Here is a 27,917-nt window from a genome sequence, read left to right as displayed (position 1 = left end):
AATAAATAGGGACAAAAAGGAATACACCTTCTTTTCAGCAGCTGTAAACCTCAAAATTCCTTAGACTTATAATTGTTGAAAATTTCACCATTGGGATATTTCATACTTGGAAAATTTCTTACTGATAGTCTATTGGAATGGGAACTCCATTGGCATGGGAGGTTCCTTCTCTTCCCTTCTTCAGATTACTTTAGGACAGAAACCTTTTGCTGAACAATGGAAAGGACTTTGACCTATGCTTAAGCATAGAACAGGAATTTCTTTGAATCATGATTGATTTTAGAATTGATACAATGGAGATACTTGGAATAAATCTCCACCCTATTCAGTCCTAATAGGATTGAATAAGGGCTGCAGCCTAGATCAAAATTTAATTATTCCAATCTCTACCATACTCAAGTTAACAGGATTTAGAAAGGGCTGTAGCAAAGGAGTATAGATTTAATCATTTGAAAATATGACCTTCAACAGACATGTGCAAAAGCCAGAAACCTCTGGGCGGTCCTGGGTTAAGCGAGAGCCTCCATTGACAGGGAAATTGATGAAGAGTGATTGGTAGATGTGAGGACTGAGGGGAGGCAACTTGGATGGTGTCCTTAAAGATAGGAGGGTCTGGAGACTGGGGAGGGGGGTTGGAGTTTTTGGTCGGTGTGGTTCCTGGGCTCTGAGGAAGCTTGCTCTGAAGGAAGCTGAAGGTGGGGGCCTCTGGGACTGTTTCTCCATTTTGGACACGTGAGTAATAGGGACTGATCTCTTTTCTTTGCCCCAGCTATCTAAGGGCTTGGGCCTTTTGGCCCAGCCTAAACAGAAGGGGTATTTAAGCCCTATTCCCTTCTCTCCCCTTTCTCTCTCTATATATATCTCTAATTCCTTTCTTGCTCCTATTGTAATTAAACTCCAAAAAAGGCTGACGGCTGACTTGAGTTTTTCAATTAGGAATTACATAGCTGATTCTTTGGCGACCTTAAATTAATATATATCAGTCTTTTAAAGTGATTCTCTTGTCACACAGCACATGGTACATTCACAAAGACTGACCATGTACTAGGGCATAAAAGCATTGCAAACAAATGCAAAAGCGCAGAAATAATAAATGCCACCTTCTCAGATCTCAATGCAATAAAAATAATAATTAATTATGGTACATTGAGAGGCAAATAAAAAATTAAGTGGAAATTAAATAATACAATTCTCCAAAATCAGTTAAAGAAGAAATCATAAAAATAATTAATATTTTCCTTGAAGAAAATGGCAATTATGAAACATCCTTTCAAAATCTATGGGATGTAGCCAAAACAGTACTCAGGGGGAAATTTAGATCCTTGACTTCATATATTAAAAAATTAGGGCAGAGGTCAAGGAATTGGGCATGCAAATTAAAAAACTAGAAAGTGAACAAATTAAAAATTCTCAGATGAAAACTAAATTAGAGATTCTAAAAATTAAGGGATAAATTAATAAAATCAAAAGTCAAAGAACTATTGATTTAATAAATAATACTAGAAGCTGGTACTTTGAAAAAACAAACAAAATGGACAAAGTACTGGTCAATCTAATTTAAGAAAGGAAAGAAGAAAACCAAATTGACAGTATCCAAGATGAATAGGGAGACCTCATCTCTAATGAAGAGAAAACTAAGGCAATAATTAAAAACTATTATGCCCAATTATATGGCAATAAATATGGCAATCTAGGTTATATGGATGGATATTTACAAAAATATAAATTGCCTAGATTAATAGAAGAAGAAATAACCTAAATAACCCCATATCAGAAAAAGAAATTGAGCAAGTCATCAAAGAATTCCCTAAGAAAAAAATCCCCAGGACCAGATGGATTCACAAATGAATTCTATCAAATATTCAAAGAACAACTAATCCCAATATTATACAACTATTTGACAGAATAAGCAAAGAAGGAGTATGACCAAATTCTTTTTATGACACAAATATGATAATGATTCCAATGCCAGGCTGGTCAAAAACAGAGAAAGAAAACTATAGACCAATCTCCTTAATAAACATAGATGCAAAAATCTTAAATAGAATACTAGCAAAAAGACTCCAGCAAGTGATCACGAGGGTTATTCATTATGATCAGGTGGGATTTATACCAGGAATGCAAGGATGATTCAATATTAGGGAAACCATCCACATAATTGACCATATCAACAAGCAAACCAACAAAAATCAAGTGATTAGCTCAATAGATGCAGAAAAAGATTTTGAAAAAAGACAACATCCATTCCTACTGAAAACACTAGAAAGTATAGGAATAGAAGTGTCTTTCCTAAAAATAATAAACAGTATATATCTAAAACCATCAACAAACATCATCTGCAATAGAGATAAACTAGACACATTACCAATAAGATCAGGAGTGAAACAAGGATGCACATTATCACCTGTATTATTTAACATTGTACTAGAAACACTAGCAGTAGCAATTAGAGAAGAAAAATAAATTGAAGGTATTAAAATTGGCAGTGAGGAGACCAAACTATCACTCCTTGCAAATGATATGATGATCTATTTAACGAATCCTAGAGAATCCACTAAAAAGCTTGTAGAAATAATCAACAACTTTAGCAAAGTTGCAGGATACAAAATAAACCCACATAAGTCCTCAGCATTTCTATATATTTCCAACACATATCAACAGCAAGAATACAAAAGAGAAATTCCATTTTAAAGTCCCCATAAACAACATAAAATATTTAGGAATCTATCTGCCAAGACAAACACAGGAACTGTATGAGCACAACTACAAAACACTTTCCTCAGAATTAAAACTAGATCTAAATAATTGGAAAAACATTAATTGCTCATGGATAGTATAAGATAACACAACAAAAATGACAATCCTACCCACACTAACTTACTTCTGTAGTACCATACACATCGAACTACCAAAAAACTTTTTTATTGAATTAGAAAAAAAAACCATAACAAAGTTCATTTGGAAGAACAAAAGATCAAGGATATCCAAGGAAATAATGAAAAAAAAAGTGAAGGAAGGGAGCCTAGCAGTACCAGATCTCAAACTATACTATAAAGCAGTGGTCATCAAAACAATATGGTACCGGCTAAGAGACAGAAAGGAGGATAGTGGAATAGACTTGGGGTAATTGACCTTAGCAAGACAGTCTATGATGAACCCAAAGATCCCAACTTTGGGGGCAAAAATCCACTATTTGATAAAAAAGAAACTGCTGGGAAAATTGGAAAACAATATAGGAGATTTAGGTTTGGATCAACATCTCACACCCTACACCAAAATAAACTCAGAATGGGAGAATGACAAGAATATAAAGAAGGAAACTATAAGTGAATTATGTGAACGCAGAATAGTATACTTGTCAGATATTTGGGAAAGGAAATATTTTAGGACCAAGCTTGAGTTATAAAAAGTTACAAAATATAAAATAAATAATTATGATTATGTTAAATTTAAAAACCTTTGTACAAACAAAACCAATGCAAACAAAATTAGAAGGAAAGCAACAAATTGGGAAAAAATATTCATAACAAAAACCTCCGACAAAGGTCTAATTACTCAAATTTATAGAGATAAATCAATTATACAAAAAAAAAACCAAGCCATTCACCACTTGATAAATGGATAAGGGACATGAATAGGCAATTTTCAGATAAAGAAATCAAAACTATTAATAAGCACATGAAAAAAGTGTTCTAAAGCTATATAATGTTTAGTTTTAGATTTTTAGATAATTTAGATATAGTTATAGATTATATATAGATATATATTGTATATATTCATATATAAAGATTAAATTAGAAAGATGCAAATCAAAACAACTCTGAGGTACCACATCATACCTAGCAAACTGGATAACATGACAGCAAAAGAAAGCAATGAATATTGGAGGAGATGTGGCTAAAGTTTGGGACATTAATGCATTGCTGGTGGAGTTGTGAATTGATCCAACCATTCTGGATGGCAATTTGGAACTATGCCCAAAGGGCACTAAAAAATTGTCAGCCCTTTGATCCAGCAGATACCCCAAATAGAAAACAAGGAAAAAGACTTGTACAAGAATATTCATAGTTGTGTTCTTTGTGGTGGCCAAAAAAACTGGAAAATGAGGGGATGCCCTCCAATTGGGGAATGGCTGAACAAATTTTGCTATATGTTGGTGATGGAATAATATTGTCCTTAAAGGAATAATGAACTGGAGGAATTCTATGTGAACTGGAATGACCTCCAGGAGTTGATGCAGAGTAAGAGGAGCAGAACCAGGAGAACATTATATATAGAGACTCATATGCTGTGGTACAATCGAATGTAATGAACTTCTGCATTAGTGGCAAGACAGTGATCCAGAACAACTTGGAGGGATTTACAAGAAAGAACATTATCCACATTCAGAGGAAAAACTGTGGGAGTAGAAACATAAAAGAAAAACAACTTCTTGATTACATGGGTCAATGGGGATATTATTGGAGATGTAAATTCTAATTGATCACCCTAGTGCAAACATCAACAACATGGAAATAGGTTTTTAGCCAAGACACATGTAAAACCCAGTGGAATTGTGTGTCAGCTATGAGAAGGGGTGGGGACAGGGGAGGGAAAGAATATGATTCTTTTAACCAAGGAAAAATGTTCTAAATTGATTAATTAAGTAAAAATTTCAAAACATAGTCACCTACTATGTGCCAGACATAGTGAGTGCTAAGTGCTGGGGGTACAAAAAGAGGAAAAGACAATCTATATCCTGAAAGGGATTAAAAAGTCCAATGGGAGATACTACATACAAGCAAATATAGACAGAAAAGCTATATGTAAAAATAATAGGACAGAATTTAAAAGGATGGCAGTATAAATAAGCAGAATTGCGAAAGGTTTCCTGTAGAAGATGGAACTTGAAGGGGTAGATGGTGGTGATGAGGACAGGTAATATTCTGGGCCATGGAGGACAGAGAAAATGGCCAAAGTTGAGAGATGGAGTAACTTGTTCATAGATTGCTGGATCCAAGAGTACCTCTAGAGGAATGATGTATAGGAAGATTGGAAAGGTGGGACGAGGCCATGTTATGATGGCTTTGAATAAAAAACAGAGAATTGTATATTTGACCTTGGAGCCAAAAGGGAGCCACCGAAATTTACTGAATAGAATGCTGACATGATCTAATATGTTTTTGGGAGAATCACACTTTGGAACTGAAGGGAGGATGAACTGGAGTGAAGAGACAGGTAGATCCAATTGCTTGCTATTGCAGTAGACCTCATGAGAGAGGATGAGGGTGTGCATCAGAGTGAGAGAAAGAAGAGTGTCAGAGGAGAGAAAGGGGTGATGCATTTGAGAGGTGATGAAGAGGTAAAATTGATAAGCTTTGGCAACAGTTTGCAGATGGGGGATGAGAAATAGTGAGGAATCTAGAGTGGCTCATATTCTGTGAGTCTGGGGATTGGGAAGAAGGTTTAGTCTTCTATTATAATAGTAAAGGTAGGAGATTGGGGATGGTTTAAAGGAGAATATGAGTTCCATTTTGGAAATATTGAGTTTAAGATGTATATTGGACATCTGATTGGAGGTGTTTCATAGGCAATTAATAATATGAGATTAGAGATCATCAGAGTTCAAGGTCAGAATTGGTAAATTTCAACATCAGCATAGACATGGTCATTACATCCTTGGTTGCTGATGAAATCACCAATCGAGGTATGAAGAATTAGGAATGAGGGAGAAGAGAAAATGGTCTAGAGGGCATGACTTGGATAAGGATCCAGCAAGGGGTGAAGTTATTTAGCCTTAGACTATGTAGAGATGGTGCTGTATGCTGAGAGTATTTGTATTAAACAGGCATAAAAGGAACTCCAGGATCATGTATACAATTTTGGGCTTTTTTTTTTTAAGGGAATATTCGCTCCATAATCCCCAAACAATTTTTGTTTATGACGGACCTAGAGAGCATGACTCTCCTGTAGTACATGCTGCCCATCATTCTAACCTTCTGAAGCTTCTGTGTTGCCTGCCACTCCATAGTATCTTCCAAGGGTAAAGAGTAAGTCACACAGTTTGTCTATTTCTGATAAATGGGAATTTGCGAAATTATTAGAAAAACAAAGACCCTAATATTCTCTCTTTCCTTTGGCTCAATACCCAGTCAAGGTGGAAGAGAAGAAAATCATTCCTTTTCCTGCTGCTTCAAAATTGAGGGGGAAAAAGATTCATCATGTGGAAATACATTCAAAATTGTGGGAATAGCATAAGAAGATTAGGGTCTTCCATTCCAGCAAAGCTGTGGAATGCTTAGTGTATGCCAGTTTGAAAGGTCTCTGGGAAACCATAGCTTGGAAATTGCCAGACTCGTAATCTGTTCCCTAGCATGAGAAAAACAAATATCGTATGTCCTGCCAAGAAAATGATTATGCAGGAGTTCTGTGAGAACATACAGTATTCTATACAAAACTTGGTCATATGTTGACATGTTGAATTGACATGCTACCTGTGATTTATTATCCTATAGAAAACTCTGTTCAGAACCACTGAGGGAACTTAAATCCATTGTCTCCAGCTTGGAAATCATCACCAACCACTGTCCCTGCAAAAGGCTTACCTAATCTCTTAGCCTACATCATTTTTCCTATGAAGTGCACCCCAACACATTAAACTCTGTCACTGCCCAGCAAGAGGATGTCTGCTTGTCTCATTTGTCAGTCTGGCAGTTCAGCCCTCCTATAATCCCAGAATCATTGTTCTCATCCCAGTTCAACAACCTACAAAGAATCTGTTGAACAGAACTCGACACAAAATCTTTTTTTAGTCCAATTGAAAATATTGAGGAATTAATATTTCTTCATTATCATTCACTTTGAAGTCCTTCTTCCCCTCTTATAGGCCTAAGCCTTCTTTCCTAGGAGAGTTCATAAAAGTTCAAGAATAAAAGCAAAGGCCCTAAAAATGGATTCTGAGTACTAACTGACCTTAATGCCCAAAGTGTTGGATATCTAGGGAAAATTTATAAGAATTGATGCAAAAGGAAAGAAGCAAGACCAAAAACACAATGTATACTATAATAATAATGATAGAAATAGAAATAATCATCACAAAATAAATAAAATGGAATGCTGTGGAATTATAATGACCAAGCGTGGCCCCAAAGAAAAGATAATCACTTCCCCCACCTTCTTTTAAAAGAGGGAGAAGATGGGTGGAAGCTTCTCAAATCATGTTGGAATTTTTCTCTTTTGCTTTTGCTGAACTGTAATTTGTTTTTCTCTTTTATTTATTATCTTATTTATTTTTATTTAATATTTAGATATAGGGACTGGCTTTATAGAAGAGGGGGACATTGTATATTGGGAAAAATCAGTGAAAAAACAAAATATGTAAAGAAAATTTTTTTCTTCAAATTAAAACTTCATGTGTGGCTAAGTTAATCCTGGGTATGTTTTTGGTATGAAAAAAATGGAAAGTCTAATTTTACATATACAATTTACCAGTTACCATAGAAAAGGAGAGGAAAAAGACCAAAACATTAGTCTGTACTATTTTCTGAGAAGCCACTGACAGCTAATGGTAGAATCTTTATCTCAACATTGCTTTATCTGTAGGCTAGTGACTTACTCCTTTTGTAAAAGAGTAACATGCCTCATTTCCCAACCCTGCCACCCACTTTAGCTCAATAGTCAAGTATATTTTCATTGTCATCCCACCCACCAAAAAACAATCTGTACCTTTTATTCAACTATATGACTGTGACAACATGATTTCCTGTAAAATGTCACCAAGATCCCCACTTGTCAGGTTTTATAGATGATTCATTTTCATTTGGAGAGATGACCACTGGGGTCTTTCTACCCCTCACAATTATATGATTTTATGATATTATTTAATCTTCTTAGCAATCATGTGACATAAATACAACAGATTTTTATTATCTCCCTTTTTATGAACAAGGAAGCAAATCTCTCCAAGAAATTAACAATGAGTCACATCTTACTTTTATGGGTTTTTCATAGCTTAGTGCCAACAAACTTGACTGAAGAGGTTTTGCTGGACTTAAGTTATATGCTATAACTTCTCATCTCTAGTCATTCCAGTTTGGTGCTCTCTGATCTTTCTTTAGTTTGTTACTATAGACATGGATTGAAGAGTATTCATGTGTGTTTAGTAGTCAAGTGAGAGATAACAATTTGAGAGCTATGCATGTAATAGTGACATCAGGATGGGAGGGCAAAGTTTGGAAGCTCAACCATGATTGGAGGAAGAGATGTGCTGGAACGACTTCAAATCTGGGACAATTGTTCAATTTTTGGTATGAACATTTGCATCTCAGAAATTGGAAAACACAATAAATCAAGACATAATTTCTGGTTTTGTTGATAATCCAAACATAAGAACGTCAAGAAGGTCGAGATATAGATAAAACTTAAAGTACTCCAACTGTATTTTCAGAGACCTGGTTATTAAACATTTACTAGCCCAACCCTGATTTGAAGGCAGCAAAATAGATGAAGAATTAGCAAAGCAGAAAGAGGAGTGATCAAAAAGGAAAGAGAATCAAAGTCCAAATATAACCAAAGGGCAATGTTGAAAATTTGATTAGCCCAGTTCTCTATTTTATAGTCCTGAGGCTCAATTCATGCACATCTGTTTGGAAAAATCTTTATACTTTTGCAGTGGGGTGGGGTAAAAATTATCTCCTCTTCTTAACAGGAAAATTTTAATCTTTTTAAAGAGTGTGATACCATTATCTGTTCCTTAAGAAATAAGCTTAGCAGCAACTACATAAAAAAGAGGTTGGAGAGAGGAGGGATTGGAGGCAGAGAAAGTAGAGGGGACACTATGACAATAGTTCAGATGGAAGTCAGTGAAGGACTGACTCAATGGTGGTGGTGAATAAAAGGAAGAAGGGTTAAATGGAAGAGATGAGGTAGAATCAGTAGAACTGGGTAACTGGATGGTGGTGGGGAGTGAGAGAAGAAAAGAGAAGGAAGAACCAAACCTGACTTTTGAACAAACAAATAGAGAAGATGAAAAGTCAGGCAAGCTTATAGAGGAAAGGACAAGGATTGCTGTTTGGGACCAGTTATTTTTGCATTGGATGATAATAGTAAATAATTGGTAACAGTAAAACCCAAAACTACAACAACATCTACTGATAATTATGTAGTTTTAAGCTTGGCAAGATCCTTTTAAATTTTCTTCTTTAGACATCCAGGTTGGCATTAGCAGTAGGCAGTGGGGGTGTAGGTTGGGTGCTCAGAGAAGAGAGAGGAGCTTCATTGAGCATTCTCTGGATCCCCATCTCACTTTACCTTCTTACCATTTTACCTTCTCTTAAGGACTTAAGGCTTTTGACTTCATAATATGTCAGTGCGTGTGGTTTCTTTCCTTCACTTCATTTTGTACCACAGCTATTTGAGCACAAATCTTATCTCCAGGGCAGTCTGAACAATGTCTTAGTCCTACTTATACACCTCCAGTCCAATCTGACCCACCACAGCAAGCAGTCAATAATATGAATGGCAGAGGAGGAACTGGCTCTTGGTTGAATGGAGGAGCTGAACTAGAGATTCTCCTTTAGCCACTTCAGATACTTGTTCACTATCCTATGGCCCACTTTCAGATCTATTACTGGGCTGCCAAATGACAGGATCCCATGGAACCCATCTTCCACATGTTCATGAGCAACCTGGACCCCTGCAGCCTTAAGGCGGGAGAGGTACATGAGCCCATCATCTCTTAAGACATCATACTGACAGGTGAGAATATGGGTCAAAGGTAAACCCTTTAACTTAGAATCTTCAGCTAACAGGGGGGATGCTCTGACATCTAGAAACCCCAAGAATTTTTTTGTGAGGTCAGAGTGTTCATGAATTGGGTTGGTATACACATGTCCTTTTTTGAACCTCTCAGGCAGCAGGGTACTCCAGTTAACAAACTTGAAGAGATGGCTGGAATCCACAGAGGTATGTTGGTTGGTAAGCATGGCCTCCGCTAATGCCTTGTCTGAGGTGAAATACAGGCTCCAGAACATAACCATTAGATACTTAGGCAGGAATGGCAGATGGCCATTTTCTCTATATGATGGTAAATCCATATCAAGGGCCTGCAGAGCAGGATAAACTAAAGACTGAATCTTGACTTTGATCTTGACTTCTGGGTCATCGAGGAGCTGAAAAAGACCCATAATATTGTGGTCAGTTAGAATTCTACCTTTTCAGACCTGGAAGGAACCAGAGAGACCATTTAGTCCAATCCCATCATTAAACATTTGAGACACTGGGGTCCAAAGATGGACCAAGGTTTGCCCTGTGTTACAGTACTCCATCTCCTACATCTTAGCCTTGGCACAGTACAGTCCTATCAGTCTGGCAGGCATTGCTTCCTTACTCCCAGCCCTTGGATATCTGAACTGCCTTTAAGTCACAGTTGAAGGGCTCTTTCCTTCAGTAAACCTTGCATCATCTGGAAATCTCTCCCTGCTCCATTAATCAATGTTATTTTCCTCTTGAAATTAACTTGGATCTTCTTTACATACAAGTCCCTTGTTCCCCTAGCTCTTATTCAGGTTACTTCTACTTCCTCTACATAAGTCTATTGATCTCTCCCTGGGTCTCTCTCTTTCTCTCTGTTGTATATGTCTTCTTTGCCCAGTAATCATCTGGCTAAGTTTAAGGAGGTCCCTAAAGGAAAATGTGTTGGGCCAATACACAATGATTCCTTGTCATAAGAGTAACATAGGATTTACGTCCAAGGCAAAGTTGGCCTGCCATGGAAAAATATAACCTCAGCTGAATTCCCATAAAAAGTTCATGGAGCATTATTCCAGAGGTAGGGAAAGAATTCTGACATAGGAAAAGCCATGGAATAATATAAGTGGAATTCAATGATAAGCAGGAAGGAGGGTAGTTCCATTTCTCAGCATCTAGTGAACCAGTTTCCTTCAGACATTCAAGTTCATAAAATATTTATATCACAATATTATAATTTTGATCCCATTTTTAAAAATTAATCCTTAAGTTCATGAATATAAAGCTTCAAGGGACTTCAGAAGTCCAACTCATTTAATAAATAAGGAACCTGAGGTCTATGATGTCAAATTGACTCATGAAGTGTGTAATTTGAATCTGTTACCCTAAAAACTATGATCCCCAGTGAAACTATGATTCCGAGCACTCCACTCACTTCCTGTCATTATGTGCTGATGTCAACAGGATATAAATTGTGTGGAGTTCCATTTCTTGCTCTCTTTCCTTCCTGTCACAGGTTTGGTGAAGCTGGGATTTTTTTTTTTGAACGGGTAGAAAACTTAATCATCTGGTTCTATTTTGTCAGATAATAAACTTTATAAGAAATAATACTTGAAGTATTGGGCATTAATTTAAATCTTACAGAAGGTCTCAAAGGTAATACACATCAGAGACATAGTTTGAAGGAAAGTCCTGTGACTCCCTGGAGTAGAATAACTAATGAGCGCAGTATCTCCTGTATCTGGGACAAAAATGTGTTTCTCCTCATCTTGTTGCAATCTCTGGGTTGTCTTAATTTTTCCACATAGCAAAACCAGTTTTTCTTCTTTAGAATGCCCATTGCTCAAGGTTCCATTTTGTTTGCATTGTTCTCTGTCATATCTATTTGTCAACCATCTCTCCTCCACAATGGCTCCCTTCCATCTTCTTAGAACATTTTTCTTTGACTTGCATCTCAAATAATCCCCCATATTATCATTCGTGGGAATTCCCTGTCACTTTTAATAAGCTGTGGGGTAACATTTCTATGAGTTTTGCAATGCATTAAACAAGGAAATCAGCTTTCATTTTAACACACTCATATGAGAGCCTCTTGGTTCTATCAGATTTTAATACCCTTTGGTATTGAAGGGGCAGGGTTTGGGTTTTCAAATATAGCAACAGTGCCCCTAGTACTGTTATAAAGAATTCTTTTTATCAGGAAGTTAATTGTACCATTGAACTATTATGTTTCATGGATAGAGGATTCTAGAACCAATGCCCTATGTAGCATTATCACAATATTTTATTTTTTTAAAAGAAGTACATCTAGCAAGAAGAAGGTAGATATGAATGTAAAATACTTATAATAGATTCATTCTACCTGATCATTCCTTTAACAAAGGGAAATAATAGTGCCAGTTTCATTTTCTTTAATTTATGACACAAAACATGACATTGAAAAGGACATTCAATAAAAAGAAACATAAATCTCTCCTGGTACCTTCTGGTTCACAGCTGCAGCTAAATTCCCCCCAGCACTGTCTCCTGCAATACAGATGCGGGTGGGATCCACACCATACTCAGCAAGGACTTTCTTCCTCAAGAACCACCTCAGAGCATCATATACATCTTCAAACTGAGTTGGGAAGTGATACTGGGGTGACAATCTGTAGCTTTGGGGGAAAAAACAAAATATTGATTGAATAAATGATGAGTTCAAGATAAATACTAAAAATGTGCTTTGACTGGTGTTAATGTCTCTTATTTGGGTGATTTTTGTTGATATTCCCATGAGAGAGAGCTGCTGTCTTCTCCTTCTGCCTTTCTGCCTGTTGTGCTAGCACCACATGGAGTCTATGGCCAACGTATTAGATAATAAGTCTGATGGCTCATTGATTGAAGGATGATATTTGTTTACAAAGTAAGTTTAAATAATTACAATCCTGGAAAGTCATTATCAAAGACTTCTGAAAGGCAGCAGAGTCCAGTGGATAGTCAAAAGACATGAGTTCGAGTCTCACCCCCTAACACACACTGGCTGTGTGACACCCTGAGCTACTTTGGTAATGAGAGTTTTCTTACTAAAATTACCTGAAGAAAGCCCTGAAGAAAAAATTGAATTGCTCTTTTTAAATTTTTGTATAAAAGTTCTAAATAAACCACCTTTATACCAGATAAAGTTGCTCATATAAATAATGTTATTGTTTTTACCACTGAACATCTATTATAGAAGGCAAGTCAATTTGATTTTGACTCCAAACACAAGAAGCAGTTGGAATATTTGCCAAGTACTTGTCCAACAAAAAGGAACAACAGTGGAATTAAAATGAAAAAGTTTGCCTTCATCATTTTTTATTAATTTCATTTGTTTTCATCATCATGAGAGTTACTCAAAACTTCTTCATGTATAGTCATTTTAGACAATGATCTCAGTCATTCCAGATCTCAGCAGATTTCAGACTATTTCCTGATCTAGCAATCAGCTCCTGGCCTATGGAGAAAAGAGTTCTCATCTAACCCAACTTCCTCATTTTATAATTGAGAAAACTGAGTCTCAGAAAATGGCAGTGACTTGCCTACTCTCTATTTTAAGGATTCATTGGAGCCATTTCATAAAAATTGAGAAGTCTCCTTCCAACTCCTAAGTCTGTTAAGAGGATTAGGTGAACTCAGAGAATTTACCTGTTTCCTGCATAGACTGCCCCCCTTTCTTGAAGGACAACAGAAGCTCCAAGGATATCCAGTAGTGCCCATTCTTATTCCTCCTATATTCTGAGCCACCAGATATAGAGAAAATTGAATTGTTGTTGTACAGATGTTTCAATTGTATCCAAGTATTTGTGACCTCATATGGGATTTTGTTGGCAGAGATACTGGAGTGGTTTGCCATTTCCTTCTCCAAATCAATTTATAGCTGAGGAAACTGAGGCAAACAGGGTTAAATGTTAAGGATTGAGTCCAGGGTTATATAACAAATTAGTGCCTGAGGTCACATTTGAACTTGGATCTTCTTGACATTAGACTGGGCATTTGATCCTCTACACCTACTAGATGCCCTCAAATTAAATTAGATTAGAGAGAAACAATGGTCACTTGGTGACTATTGGTCCTTTATTCTGACCTTTCTTGAACTGGTTGATCTCTTTGCTACTGGAACATTGGAGAATCAATTTGATCTTGTCTGGCATTCTAGTCCCTCTCTGTGGCCAATATGTGACTACACCTATGTCTTCCTTTCTTCAAATCTGGCCCTCCATCCACACACCATGTAGCCTTAAAAGAAGCTGAGAGATTTTTAAAACAAAACCAAAAAAATGACCATGGAAGTTGATGAACTCTTTGTCCTAACATGTCAAAGTTAAAACCAAAATCATTCTTACTTAGTTGATACGACCACAGCATCAAGCTTCTGCACCATTTGTCTTCCCAATTCATCATAAGGAGCCCAAGCTAAAAATACAAGAAATCAAATTAATCTGATTAGAACAGACAACTGAAAAGATACCTGCTTCTCTCTCCATTCAGACCCACTTATGAAGGCATCACACACAGTGATCTGCCATAGTACTGTGGTTCATTTATTATATAGGTTTTCAGGTACATACTTCTTTGACACACAATCAATTTTCTACATATGTGACATTCTACATTCTGATTGGATATTATCAAATCACCTAAACAACACTCTTGTGGTGTTACTACAACAAAGAATTCTGTGATCATTTACTACATTTCTACAACACTCTGTGATGTATATGAATAACATGAATAAAGTCATTTGTAGGTTAGTACCCCTTGACCTGCTGAGAGGATCATTGTGCTTTTGACCAGCTTTCACTATCAATCACAATTACTTAGGAGATAGATAACAAAATATCTTTGTATCTAGGTGCAAAGTTAAAAGGTGACCTAAAGCAGACCAGTTTGGGTGTTTTCCTCAATTTCCAAGTTCTGTTTTTCTTGTGTTACTTTGAAGTGTCTAGCAATGTTGCCTGGTTTCTGTTCATCAACAAATTCATTGGAGTGTGATAACCATAAGGAAAGATTTATTATGGTGTTCAAGCATTTGGCCAGTGTTTATTGTAGTACCTTGCAGTGTATCTGTTCTTGAGAAAGGAGGGGTTATGGGCAATAATCTTTGGGCTTTAATTCTGTAATTGCAATCTTTTGGGGGTAATTATCTAGAGGGATTAAAGTGGGATATATATGTGTGTGTGTGTGTGTGTGTGTGTGTGTGTATGTGTGTGTGTATTGATCCTATAATCCATTTGCTCTCTATTATTTCTCTTGTATTGGGGAGAGAATAATAATCATGACAGCTCCACTAGTGGAGAGAGTTGGAGAGAAAGAAGTTACAGAAGGGGATCAGTGGGGGGTTATATTCTCAGGGGACTGCTTTGCAGCTTCCCAGCTTCCCACTGTGACCATGTCAACCAGTGGGGGTCTGTTAGCTCCCCACAGAAACCACAGTCTACATGTAAAGGTCTGCAGATGACACAGAAAAAGTTGAAGAAACTTAGAAATGTATACTTTACCCAAATTTTATAATAAAGTACTGTAAACAACCAAGAAAAGAAAAAGGGAAAGGCTAACACTTTGGTATAAAGGAGGCTAAAATACTTATTGAGATTTTCTAGATTAGAGCAGTGCCATACCTTTAACCCCTATGATATGGAAGGGATAATTGTACATAACTTCAATGGGCCAGGCTTGCACTAAGAAGGTCTCTCCAAGATACAGAAGGCAGTTGGCAGCTTGAAATTTTCAAAGTTCAGGTTGATGATGGAAGATTTTTGAATTTAGAATAAGATTGCAAAGAGCAAAAGGAGGGGGTGAAATGCAAGATGAAAATGTTCAATACCCCCTGATGCAAGAGAGGAGGGGGTTGGGTACACTATTTTTATCTTCACAAAAAATTAATATTCATTTGTTTCCCAGGATACCCTGTGGGGTAGAACCCCAATGGAACAGAACCAGTAGGATTCTGATTCAGTAAGAGGTAGCATTTATTTTCTCCAAAATAGTTGTATGTTTTAAATCAACATGTCCCTTCTAGGAAGCTTTTAGCTAAAAAAGAAAAAAAATTTTCTGAATGAAATCCTGAACCCAAAAATAGCATCATTCTGTCTTCCCTTTTAAAGGGAATGATGTATGCCTCTAAAACAGTGATGGTGAACCTTTTATAGACCAAGTACCCAAATTGCACCCTCACAACACATGTGAGCCTCTCCCTTACCCCAAACAGGAGAGGGAGGAAGTGTTCCAATTGGGATGCTGGGCAGAGGGGCAGGTAATGTGAAAAAATGTCCTCAGGCATAGTGGAGAGGGGGAAAGGAGCAGCCCCTTCTGGCATGCATGCCACAGGTTCACTAGCACAGTTCTAGAACATCAGAGGTTGGAATAGGAAATGGCTTTGGGGGAAAGAAAATCCTAGAATCAGTCAGATAGGATGCCAGAAACCATCTAGGCCAAAGCACATCTGAAAAGAATCCCCACTGAACAGAGGCAATATGTGGTCAATCAACCTCTTGAAGACTTTCAAAAGAGGGAACACATGGCCTTTCTAGGCAGCACCTTCTATAACATTGTGATAAGGATTTTATTTCGTTTACCCTGTTTGATTAGGGGTAGGGGTTTTTAGGTCAGAGAAAGGGTTTGTGATTTTTACACTGTCCCCTTTAAGAGGAACAGAGAGAGCTGGCTTCTGGCCCTTTAAGGGAAAAGCATAAAACTCAGTGAAGAGAGAATTCTGGGCTCCATGTTCCTCTGACAGTCTCAGGGAACAGTGGTTGCTGCTTTGAGCTCCCTCACTCTGACAGTTGGTGGCAGTTGAAGTTAATAGAATAATCTTCTATTATTATATTATATATGATATTATATGCATATAATACTATTATACTATATATATGTATATACTATTATATATTACTTTGTGAGTTGAGAGTGGAGAAAGAGAGTGTTATTCACTGAGAAGATTTTCCTCCCCAGTTCCTGGGGGAAAGAAGCTAGAGAGAGAAGCTCTGTCCACTCTCTCTGACTTGGAAGAAGGCCCTGTGTCAGTTTCTGTCATCTGGGAGACTCTTATTCTCATTACACCCTCACAACACATGAGTTTTTCTTTATCCAAAAGGAGTCAGGTCCTCTTTACTCCACGACCATCATTCTAATTACTATCCTATCAAAAAGGCATTCCCATTTACTGGGAATATAGAAATACTAAAACAGATCTCTCATATATTTGCTGTAGATATTCTGTTCCCTAATGCTGGTTGTCACTCATCAAAGCTCTTTAACCTGGGCAACTCTTTCCTATATAATCCCATAAATGCTTCATGTGGAATTCTCCCAATATGCCAGAGGTCATCTCTGTTAACTTTGATCTTCATGAGAATAGCAATGGAAGAAAACTTGGATGATCCGGTATACTTTGCCCTTCTGACAGGATCAGCCCATTTTCTCTCATTCTCCATTTCTTTAATGGCATTCTTTACAATTACTTATTTGTTCTTTATTATAGCCAGCTCATCCTTATTGGGTGTCTCTCTGAGTGATAGTCACAGAAGGTAATGTCCGTTACTCAAACAACTCATGAAATAAAATCACAGTGGGCACAATGGTCTGACCCCAAGGAGATTGCATTGTTCAGGAAACAAGGCATTTCTTTAGTTGGGTTTGTTTTCTAGAAATTACATATACATGTATGCTTTACAAATACACTAGGATGTATGAGAATAGAATCAAGACAGAATACAAACTGTGGAAGTGAGAAATTGAGAATGATTTTGTAGCAGGAGTTTGGAGCAGCTGAGACTGATGACCTGTCATTCAGACGAGAGTATTCTTTTTGGAATGTGACCGGGAAAGGCAGTTGGAAGAGACCAATTGAATGCTGGACCTTTTTCTGGCTTGAAAGTGGGAAGAAACCTATTTTTCTCTTGATTTGGAGACTGAAGAAAGGAAGGTGTTCTTTGACTTTGAAGACAGAAGAAAGAAGGACAAAAGTCCAGTGCTCGCTCTCTCGCTCTCTCTCTCTCTCTCTCTCTCTCTCTCTCTCTCTCTCTCTCTCTCTCTCTCTCTCTCTCTCTCTCTGATTTGCTCTGTTGTGATAGTGACTGAACTTCCAGAACTATCAACAATTTCTCCCAATTGAAATATTCCACCATCCTCCAACCTGAAACTCATTGTAGTATTAGAGAAATCCCCAACCCTCTTACCTCCATTTCTTATCCTTCCCTGTCTTCCCCAATGAACCCCTTACATAAGATAAAGAGGAGAAAGAGTATTTCTTTTGAGACATCATAAGATTCACACTGAATTGATTTAGAAGAAGAGGAAAGAAGGAAGGGGGAGGGGAGAACAAGGGAGGCTGAAAGAAGGGAGGAAGGGAGAAAGAGGGAGAAGGGAAGGAAGAAAGTAGATAACAGCCTGATTTGTTAGTCATCAATTACCAATCAAAATAGTCACTCATTACAAAACCCAAATAGAGGAGGATGTCAGTGTATAAAGAATTGATCACAGAGTCAGAGACACTTGAGTTTAGTCCTGTCTCTGCCATACATTAGCTCTGTGACCCTGGATAAGTTATTTAATCCCTCAGCACTCCCCAAGAAATTCTAAGACTAAATTCACAGAGCACTGCAGATACCATTCTCTGTTGACAGAGAGGTTCTCATCATTGGGGTTCTCCATATCAATAGAAACCTAGGTCTTGTATTGACCCAAATAGGAGGGCCTACCAAATTTCAAATTGCAATATCCCTCTTCTTTTTTATGATTTCTACAATAAATCACAGTAAAAAGAGAGGAATCCTTTCATAGTGTACTTGGCCTAGCTGGCAACTGAGGTCCCTTCCAATGTGCAGATTTTGTGACTCCATGAGGAAAACTAAAGAGAGGGGCCAGATCTGAAAGGATTCCTCAGGCTGAAGCCAAAGCCCTTGGGATGATTCACTGCAAGACCACATGAGACTTTGCAAAATTTAAAAGTAATTAGGAAAACACCAGAGGCCTGAACTGAATGCTGATCATTGGCATCCAGGTGGAGAAGGGCAGCAGGGAAGGCAGGAAGAATTCAGGAGCTGGAGCAGGGTGAGAAATACAAATTTGGGGGTCATCTTCTGTCCTGACCGTCCTCTCTCCCTAGTCAGACATTGGTTGACTGCCCAGTTTGTTGATCTTTGGTGTCTTCCTAACTGCTGTAACTACTCTTTGAAGTGTTACAAGTTATACACAGTTTGTTGCTCTCCCTTTTCTTGTTGGCAAAATTCCTTCTGAGACATTGTAGTCACAGCCAGGTTGGGACATGGGTTAGATTTTTGAATCAAGGCTTTGGCCAAGGGCACTGATACACACCAGAAACACACTTGGCTGCTTCGTGATGTCAGGATTATCCCTAGTCCTCTGACTCCAAAACTATCTGCATACAGTCTTAAAAAGGGGGAGTGCCACATGCAAATGCTTTTTAGCACTAGACTATAAGACTAATGTCTTAGCACTAGACAATAAAAAGTGTCACAAGGTCCTATGTCAGGAGTTAGAGGGGACTTCAGAGACCTTCACATCCAATCCTCCCTTTTTATAATGAGGAAACTGAGAAAAAGTGACTGATCAACATCTGACAGAAAGTAAAGGAAAAGCAGAATCGGAGCTCAGGTCTTCTGATTCTGACTCTCCCTCCAGCCCCATAGATGCCATAGATCAAATGGGCAATGGAAATTTGGAAAGGGGGCAAGTCTTAACTGAGGTAGACTTGGTTCCACTTAATCTCTCAAGAGTCCCCAGACTACTCTCTCCTGGCGATTGATATTTACGTTTCCATAATGGAAATTCCCTTCTGTGTGTGATAAATTCACAGGTCCAGCTGAAGCAGTTATCTCAGATAGAACCCTAAAGCAGAAGGAAGGGATGGAACAGGAGGAAAAATAACACCTACTATGTGCCACACACTGTGCTAAGCCCTTTACAAAAATTCTTCATTTGATCCTTACAACAACCTTGGGAGACAGTTGCTATCCATTAAGGGTTTGAGGCAGAATACAGCCATGGTTGTACCACTTTTGATTTATCGTTTGTCTTAATAACTACAGCTAGCATTTCTACAACCTGTTATTGGGCCAAACATCACAGCTACTAATAATAATAATAACTACTAAATATCTGAGATTATATTTGAATTCAGAGGTTCTTGACTCCAGGATGATATCACCCCAGTTTAAAATTGAGGACACTGAGGCAAAGAGAAGTTAAGTGATTTACCCAGAATCTTGCATCAAGAAAGTGCTTGGTGTAGAATTTGAATTCATATCTTTCTGACTCCAGGCCCAATGCTCTATCCACAGAACCACTAGCTACCTCAAAACCTCCAAAGACCATCTAACTATATTCTCATTGTTTATTCACCAAAGTGACTTGGTATCCTCAGTGTAGAGGCTCCTGTCACCTGTAAATGACCAACGCTCATGATCTTAACCTTGGTAAATTAATAAAATGCCATTTTGACTCAACTCCATTGAAGCCCAGAAAGCCTGGAATGGCTGGCTGGGCTTTGCCCACTCCACACCTTCCCTTCATCCTTTCTTGTCCCTTCCTCTCCCCTTTCCCCCCTTTCCTTACCTCCCCTCCAGTGCTCTCATCTCCTCCCCAGTTTTTTCTTCCTCTCTTATCTCATTTCCTCTCTTGTCTCCTCTGTACTTCCTAACTACAAAACACTCTGACTGATTCAAAGGCTACTGAAAAGCATTGGCCACTCCAAGAGTCAGTTCCCTAAGAAAAGTACTTACCAGCACTTCCTATAGCCCAGCCACCACCATGAATATAAAACACAGCCCTCCTCAGCGTGGATGACTTCTGCTTTGGCACAAAGACGCGGACTGGAACATTGTTGAACAGGGTATCTGCCACGGTGACGTTTTCATCCGAGGTTGGTGGTACTTCAAGGACATCCAAGAATATAAAAGGCCTAAATCCCAGCATTTCTAAAAGTGATGCCTAATATCCAAGAAACACAAAACAGTACAGTTGTGAATTACCAGTCCATGTAAGAGTCTGGATCCCTATAATGTGCCATGCTCTATCCACTGAGGTACTCATGTACCTCTAAGGGTCTCCCAAAATAGGTTACATTAAAGAACTTGTATGTATTCATAATGGTTCACATAGATTATCTCATCTGACCCTCACAATGATGCTTGGTGGTTGGCGCTATTATTACCCACCATGTAATAATAGACAAGGAAAGTGAGCCTCTTTGAGGTTCTATGATTTGCCTGGGGGACACTCAACCATTAAGTCTCAGAGGTGGAGGTTGAGCCCATACCTTCCTGGTGCCAGCCCTGTATCCTTAATGATCTGCACCAGCAGGATTTTAGCTAAAACTGCCCTTGAAGCCACAGGAAGGTTACATTTATTTCAGCCAAAATATTTGCCAAAATGGAATCAAATTGTGGAATGGCTAATCCAGTGGTGAGCTGTTAGCAATGGTTGAGAATGAATAATAGCCACAGAAAGTTGGTTTGCACCGAGGTACAGAGACTATGCTATCTATGTGTGTATGGCCCGACCAAATTTCTTACCATCTTTGAGAAGAGGGAGGGAAGGAGATGGTTTGGATCTTATAATTTTGGAAAATGTATGTTAAAATGATCATTGTGTCTAATTGGGAAAATAAAATATCCTCAAATAAAAAAATAAAATCAAAAGAAACTATGCTATGTGATGGGTAGCTTTGAACCAGTTGGTTAAGTCCATGTTTGACTTTCCTCATCTGAAAAAAAATCTTTCAAAGTGAGAGCTATTTTGTACATATAGGCATGATAAATACTTTGTAAAATGCATGTGCCTCTGAAGAGTTGGCACAATAAAATTCTGTATTTTGTTTTAAAAAATGGAACCAAAGACAGGCATGATGACCCCAGGGCTGCTTGAGGTTCAAGCCACTAACTTCAACTAATTGCAATAATATTTTGACCAGAACAAAAAAAGGAAGGAAGCCCAGCTGGGTCCTTTGATTTCTTCTGCTGAGAGATTCTCTCCCATCTATCCACTTGATATGTATCTCTTCTGTATCAAGTGGTTTACCTCTAGTCCCCAGCATTGGAATGGAATGATCCTTACATCCCTAGCATGTAGCACAATGTCTGGCACCCAGTAGGGGTTCCACTAGAAATGTGTGGATGAGTGATTATCTGATGTTAGTCTTCCAGAAGTTCCATAGCTAAAGTTATATTTGTCTGAAGGTTCCAGGACCTCCACGGATCTTGCAGTTGTTTGTCTCATTTCTGTACCTGAGTTCAATGTACACCCAAATTACCTCTATTTGTACTGCACACACACACACACACACACACACACACACACACACACACACAAAGCACAAGCATGCATGCACACACAATCACAGCATAAATGCATCATATCCTATGGCAGATTCCCACTACAGGTCAGAACTTCCTTATGGCCTCAGTGGAGTTTCCATGACAAGAATTCATCTCCCGTACGTCTGTTTCCCTTTTTCCAGCCATTTAAGCCACATCACCCTAAATGTCAGGTCTAACCATGCTTGAGGACCATTTCCTCACTTAGCTGAAATCGGGAAACCGTGACTTTTGGCTTAAATTCATGTTCTGTCCACTGGTCCCCTTAGTGAGTCCAACCTGATGACATAGTTTCCAATTCAGTTCAAGAAACAGTTATTAGGTGCTCTGCAAGACCCCACGCTAGCCATAGAAGATGCAAAGAATAAAAGGAGATAACCTGTGATCTCAAGGGGCCTGTTCTGCCAGGGGATACAGCGGGTGTTGTTGTTGTTCAGACATTTTAGTGGTTTGAATCCTCTCATGACATCATTTGGGGTTCTTGGCAATGTTAAGAGGACAAGATGAGAAATGCTGGAGGGGATGTGGAAAAACAGGAACACTAATATATTGTCGATGGAACTGTGAAGTGAACCAGTCATTTGGGGGAGCAATCTGGAATCATATGGAAAGTGTTATAAAATTGTAACATGTTTTGACTCAGAAATATCACCATTAGGTTCATTTCCAAAGGCGGTCAAGGAAAAAGGAAAAGAAACTACATGCTCTGAAATGTTTAGTCTCTCTTTTTATGATGGCAAAGAACTGCAAACTGAGGGGATGGCCATCAAATAAGGAGTGACTGGACAAATTGTGGCGTGTGATTATAATGAAATATGATTGTGCCATAAGAAGGGACAAACAAGATAATCATTTAAAAACAAACAAACAAACGGACTTATATGAATTGATACCAGGAGAATGTTGTACACAGTAGCAACAATAATGTATGATGATCAGTTGTAAATGATTTAACCATTCTTGACAAGGCAAGGGTTCAGGACAAATTCCAAGGGACTCATGATAAAAAGGGATATCCACCATCATGGAAGGAATAGAGAGAGTCCCAATGCAAATTGGAATGTAACACTTTTCACTTTATTTTTTCTATGAATGTTTCTCCAGAGTAGGAAAAAGGTGTCTTGTTTTACATGACAAACAGGGAAATATGTATTAGATAAGTATACAACACATTTAATTTTACCTGCTTTCTTTGGGAGGGGGGAGAAGTGAGAAGGAAGAGAAGAAAAAGAATGAGACATAGATTTTTGGAATTAGCTAATGTGAGAATTTGCTTCTCTGATAAATATTTATTATAATTTCATATAGATTTATAACAAATCCATATATTATATTGTTTTGTTAAATATTATGTATATATTACATATATTTATGGTACACATGTTATATAATATTTGAAATCTGTTACATTATATATTTAAAATTATAACCCCCAAAAAAGGAATATAAAGGGTTACATAATAAATATTTGCAGTTTCATAGGTGTACTTCTTTCTATTGTATCAGGATATATGAAAAATCCCATTTTATTTCGTGTTGCTCAAAATTTTCTTTTAAAGGTAAAAAAGACAAAGGCCTTCCACACACAGTTTCTCTTCCTCTTCTCTCTTTCTTTTAAATCCTCTGCCAATTGACTTCACCTTTCATCATTCCAATAAAATGGCCCTTTCCACATTTAACAGTGATCTCTAACCTGCCATATGTTCCTGCCCTTTTCTTGGTCCTCATCATTCTTGACATCTCTTCAATATATGATGTTATTGATCACCTGCTCCTGATTGCTATCACCTTGCTAAGTTTTCCCCTTTTTGTCTCTCTGAGTCCAACTATCCTCAGTCTCCTTGGATGGTTCTTCATCTGTGTCAAGCCTGGTAATTATTGGTTTCTTTCAAGATTCTTCTCTCTTTTCTCTTTTCATTTTTCTGACTACTACTTCATGTGATGATCTCATCAGTTCCCAATGGGTTTAATGATCATGTCTTGGCAGATGATTCCCAGGTTTCTATACCCAGTCCTAATTTCACACCTGAGCCGCAGTCACTTGTCAATAATTGCCTTTTATGACAAAAACCCTGACAAAGGTCTACTTATTCAAATTTATAAAGAGCTAAATCAATTGTACAAAAAATCAAGCTATTACCCAATTGATAAATGGGCAAGGGGCATGAATAGGCAGTTTGCAGATAAAGAAATCAAAACTATTCATAAGCACATGAAAGTGTTCTAAATCTCTTATAATCAGAGATTAAATCTCTTATAATCAAAACAACTCTAAGTTATCACCTCACACCTAGCAGATTGGCCAACATGATAGCAAAGGAAAGTAATGAATGCTGGAGGGGATGTGGCAAAATAGGGACATTAATTCATTGCTGGTGGAGTTGTGAATTGATCCAACCATTCTGGAGGGCAATTTGGAACTATGCCCAAAAGGCGATAAAAGACTGTCTGCCCTTTGATCCAGCCATAGCATTGCTGGGTTTGTACCCCAAAGAGATAATAAGGGAAAAGACTTGTACAAAAATATTTATAGCCACGCTCTTTGTGGTGACAAAAAAATTGGAAAATGAGGGGATGCCCTTCAATTGGGGACTGGCTGAACACATTGTGGTATCTGTTGGTGATGGAATACTATTGTGCTGAAAGGAATAATAAAGTGGAGGGACTCCATGTGAACTGGGATGACCTCCAGGAATTGATGCAGAGTGAAAGGAGCAGAACCAGGAGGACATTGTACACAGAGACGGATATGTTGTGGCACAATCGAATGTAATAGACTTCTCTACTAGCAGCAATGCAATGGTCCAGGACAATTCTGAGGAGCTTATGAGAAAAAATACTATCCACATCTAGAGAAAAGAACTGTGGGAGTAGAAACACAGAAGAAAAACAACTGCTTGCTCATATGGTTCGATGGCGATAAGATTGGGGATGTAGATGCTAAATGATCACCTAGTGCAAATATTAATAATATGGAAATAGGTCTTGATCAATGACACATGTAAAACCCAGTGGAACTATGTGTTGGCTATGGGAAGAAGGGTAGAAGGGGAGAGGGAAAGAACATGATTTATGTAACCATGGAAAAATATTCTAAATTAATTAATTAAATAAATAAACTTGGGGGCAGGTGGGTAGCTTAGTGGATTGAGAGCCAGGCCTAGAGATGGGAGGTCCTAGGTTCAAATCTGACCTCAGATACTTCCCAGCTGTGTGACCCTGGGCAAGTCACTTAACCCCCATTGCCTAGCCCTTACCACTCTTCTGCCTTGGAGCCAATACACATTGGCTCCAAGACAGAAGGTAAGGGTTTTTAAAAAATTTATTTAATTAAATAAATAAATAAACTTTTTTAAAATTGTCTTTGGAGTATCCCAAACTATGTACCCACAGGCATCTCAAACAACTTATCCAAAACAGAACTCATTATTCCCCCCTCCCAAAATAAGAACAAAACTTCTGAATTTCTGTATTACTGAACCATCATCCTCCAGTTACTCTGGCTTATAATTTCCAAGGTATCCTCAATTTCTCATTCTCACTCACCCTACTTATACAGCACATTCCCAAATCCAGTTGTTTCTACCCTCAATGGCTCTCTAAATATATCTCCTTCTCTTTCCTGCCTCCAGTCTCTCCTGTATCAAATCTGTTCTCCAATATTTCATAAATTAAGGAAACCCCCCAACTATGTAATTTCCTGACTATGTTAGCTCCTCTACTCAAAGGACTTCAATGGTGCCCTATTGCCCACAGGACAAAATATATAGCCCATTGACATGTAAATGTCATGGCCACCTGATCTCTCCCTTCTTTTCAGACTTCCTGACACTTTACTATGCTCTACACAATCTGCTGATCTCACTATTCTCGCACAACACCACATGAACCTTTATCAGGAGGACACAATGTATGCACAGAGAAATGTACACATGATAGTTTGAGTAGGGAAAGGTTGTTAGCAATTAAAGATACTGTGAATGTCCCCTGGTAGATGAGTGATTGATAGATAGATAGATAGATAGATAGATAGATAGATAGATAGATAGATAGATAGATGGATGATAGGAAGACATGAAAGAAAGAAAATACACAGAGAAACCGGCAGACTGACAGAAAGAAAGACAGATGGATGGATAGACAGACAAGGCATTTATTAATTGCTTTCTCTGTGCCAGATCCTGTGCTCATCACCAGGAACACAAATACAAGCAATCAAAGTAATTCCTCCCCTCAAGGAGCTTGCCATTCTATGGAGGAAAGAAAATAGAAATGGATATCTGGAAAAATCAAGGCTGGAAAGAAGAGGGAAGGTAGTGTAAGATTAAAATTAATATCGAAGTATTATATTTTATAAGATTTATCAATAATCACTTGAAGTAGGAAAAATACAAGAACAAAGTAAAGACACGAGTAGACACATGAGGAAAATTCTCCTGCCTGGGACTCACCCCACCTCCACAAACCTCAATCAGGAATAAAAAAAAGCAAGAGGTGGGACTACACAAAACTTATATCCTCCCTACGTTAGCACGTAATGTGAGAAGAAAAATGGGAAGCTGGGATTTAGAGTCCAGGGGAACACATCCTAATTACACCATAGGTAATTACACAGCAGCTTGGGAGGAGGCAGTATCCAGGAAAAGAGGTAGAGGCTTTATTTTGAAAAAGATAGGAAAACCATTTTTAATTATTTAGCTCCTCTTCCCCTGTACCTACCAGCATACCTAAACTGTCTTGTTTGGATAGGAATCTCTACTGATATCATTCAAAAATCTTTTACTTTTAAATGACAGAAAATGCTTCCACATTGTCCAACATAAGAGCCCCAGGTCCCTGCAAAGGGTCCCCATCTTACTTCCTGGCAGCATCTCACTTTAACACTCACAACCAACCAACTTCTCCACTTACTAGTTGCATTTCGATCCTAAAGACAGCGCAGGTCAGCATCAGTCTCCATGATTGTTCGATATTATCTGGGAGAGGAGTATACAGATAGTAGGCCAGGACACAGGAAATCAGGAGACACAGAGATTTCTTTCCCATGTTGCTGCTGCTGCTTGCTGGGAGTTCTGCCACATAGCACCACTGGCTACCAGTTTATCCCCACCCAGAAAGGGGCTTATCTAAGTTCCCCAAGGCAGAGTCCAAGGCTCATTGTGAGATTAACAAACAACAGGAATCAAGTATCATTCTAGACTCCCAGTAGAAAATTCCCATTTGAAGCACAACTACCCAGCATTCAAGTGGACATTGAGAATACTGACCCTTTGACTAGTTCTGGACCACTCTGTACCCCACCTCACCCCCAGTTCTTTCAGGGACAACTTGGACTGGAGTAAAACTGGAGCCGGTCCACCACCAGGTGGTCACTGAGAATCAATATTAGGCAAAAGTCTGCATGGAGGCCAACAGAGAAGATCAGTAGAGGCCTGGTCTGGGCCCCCAAAAAGTTTCAGATGAAATGAGAAGGAGGGGAGCAGAAAGTTCCAGAATCTCTGAGTTGGAATGGGTCCTGGAACTGGTTGAAGCAATCTGGGTCTGACCAGAAATCCCCTCTGAAATGTCCCTGAGAGAATTCATCCAGGCCCTGTCTGAAGACCTCCACTCAAGAGCATGAAGACCACTAGAGGCGGCCCATTACACAGAGGAGAACAAAATTATTAGGAAGTTGGGTTTTTTTTTCAGAAACAAGTTACAATCTGCTTATCTTTTATGCCTACCATAAAAACAGTAAAGATACCATTAGCCAACATTTAAAGAGGATCTTAAGATTTGCAAAGTGTTTGATATATATTGTTTCATTTGCTCCTCAGAACAACCTTGGGAGGTAGGTGC

General features: G+C 38.3%; 1 protein-coding gene across 1 annotated transcript; it reads right to left on the bottom strand.

Annotated features, from left to right (window-relative positions):
• Nucleotides 1–7,880: 7,880 nt before the first annotated feature.
• LOC100012997 (arylacetamide deacetylase-like) lies at nucleotides 7,881–27,187 on the bottom strand. Its single transcript, XM_001364100.4, has 5 exons — nucleotides 26,991–27,187; nucleotides 20,487–20,694; nucleotides 14,088–14,157; nucleotides 12,209–12,380; nucleotides 7,881–10,148 (listed from the first exon to the last, which is right to left on the bottom strand). Exons 1-5 carry the CDS (start codon nucleotides 27,123–27,125, stop codon nucleotides 9,540–9,542), a joined length of 1,194 nt encoding a protein of 397 aa, XP_001364137.1. The 5' UTR covers nucleotides 27,126–27,187; the 3' UTR covers nucleotides 7,881–9,539.
• Nucleotides 27,188–27,917: the final 730 nt, after the last annotated feature.

The sequence above is a fragment of the Monodelphis domestica genome, chromosome 8 (assembly GCF_027887165.1).
Source record: "Monodelphis domestica isolate mMonDom1 chromosome 8, mMonDom1.pri, whole genome shotgun sequence".
Classification (NCBI taxonomy): Eukaryota; Metazoa; Chordata; class Mammalia; order Didelphimorphia; family Didelphidae; genus Monodelphis; species Monodelphis domestica.
The sequence above is the reverse complement of the archived record's forward strand: the minus strand, read 5'-3'. Positions and strand labels throughout refer to the sequence as shown.

What these genes read in the sequence shown, in the direction of transcription:
- LOC100012997 (XM_001364100.4), bottom strand. Translation starts at nt 27,125, where the DNA reads ATGGGAAAGAAATCTCTGTGTCTCCTGATTTCCTGTGTCCTGGCCTAC. An exon ending in TTAGGATCGAAATGCAACTA is followed by an intron (nt 20,695 to 26,990) that starts GTAAGTGGAGAA and finishes CTTGGATATTAG; the next exon opens with GCATCACTTTTAGAAATGCT. An exon ending in GCTGTGGTCGTATCAACTAA is followed by an intron (nt 12,381 to 14,087) that starts GTAAGAATGATT and finishes TTTCCCCCAAAG; the next exon opens with CTACAGATTGTCACCCCAGT.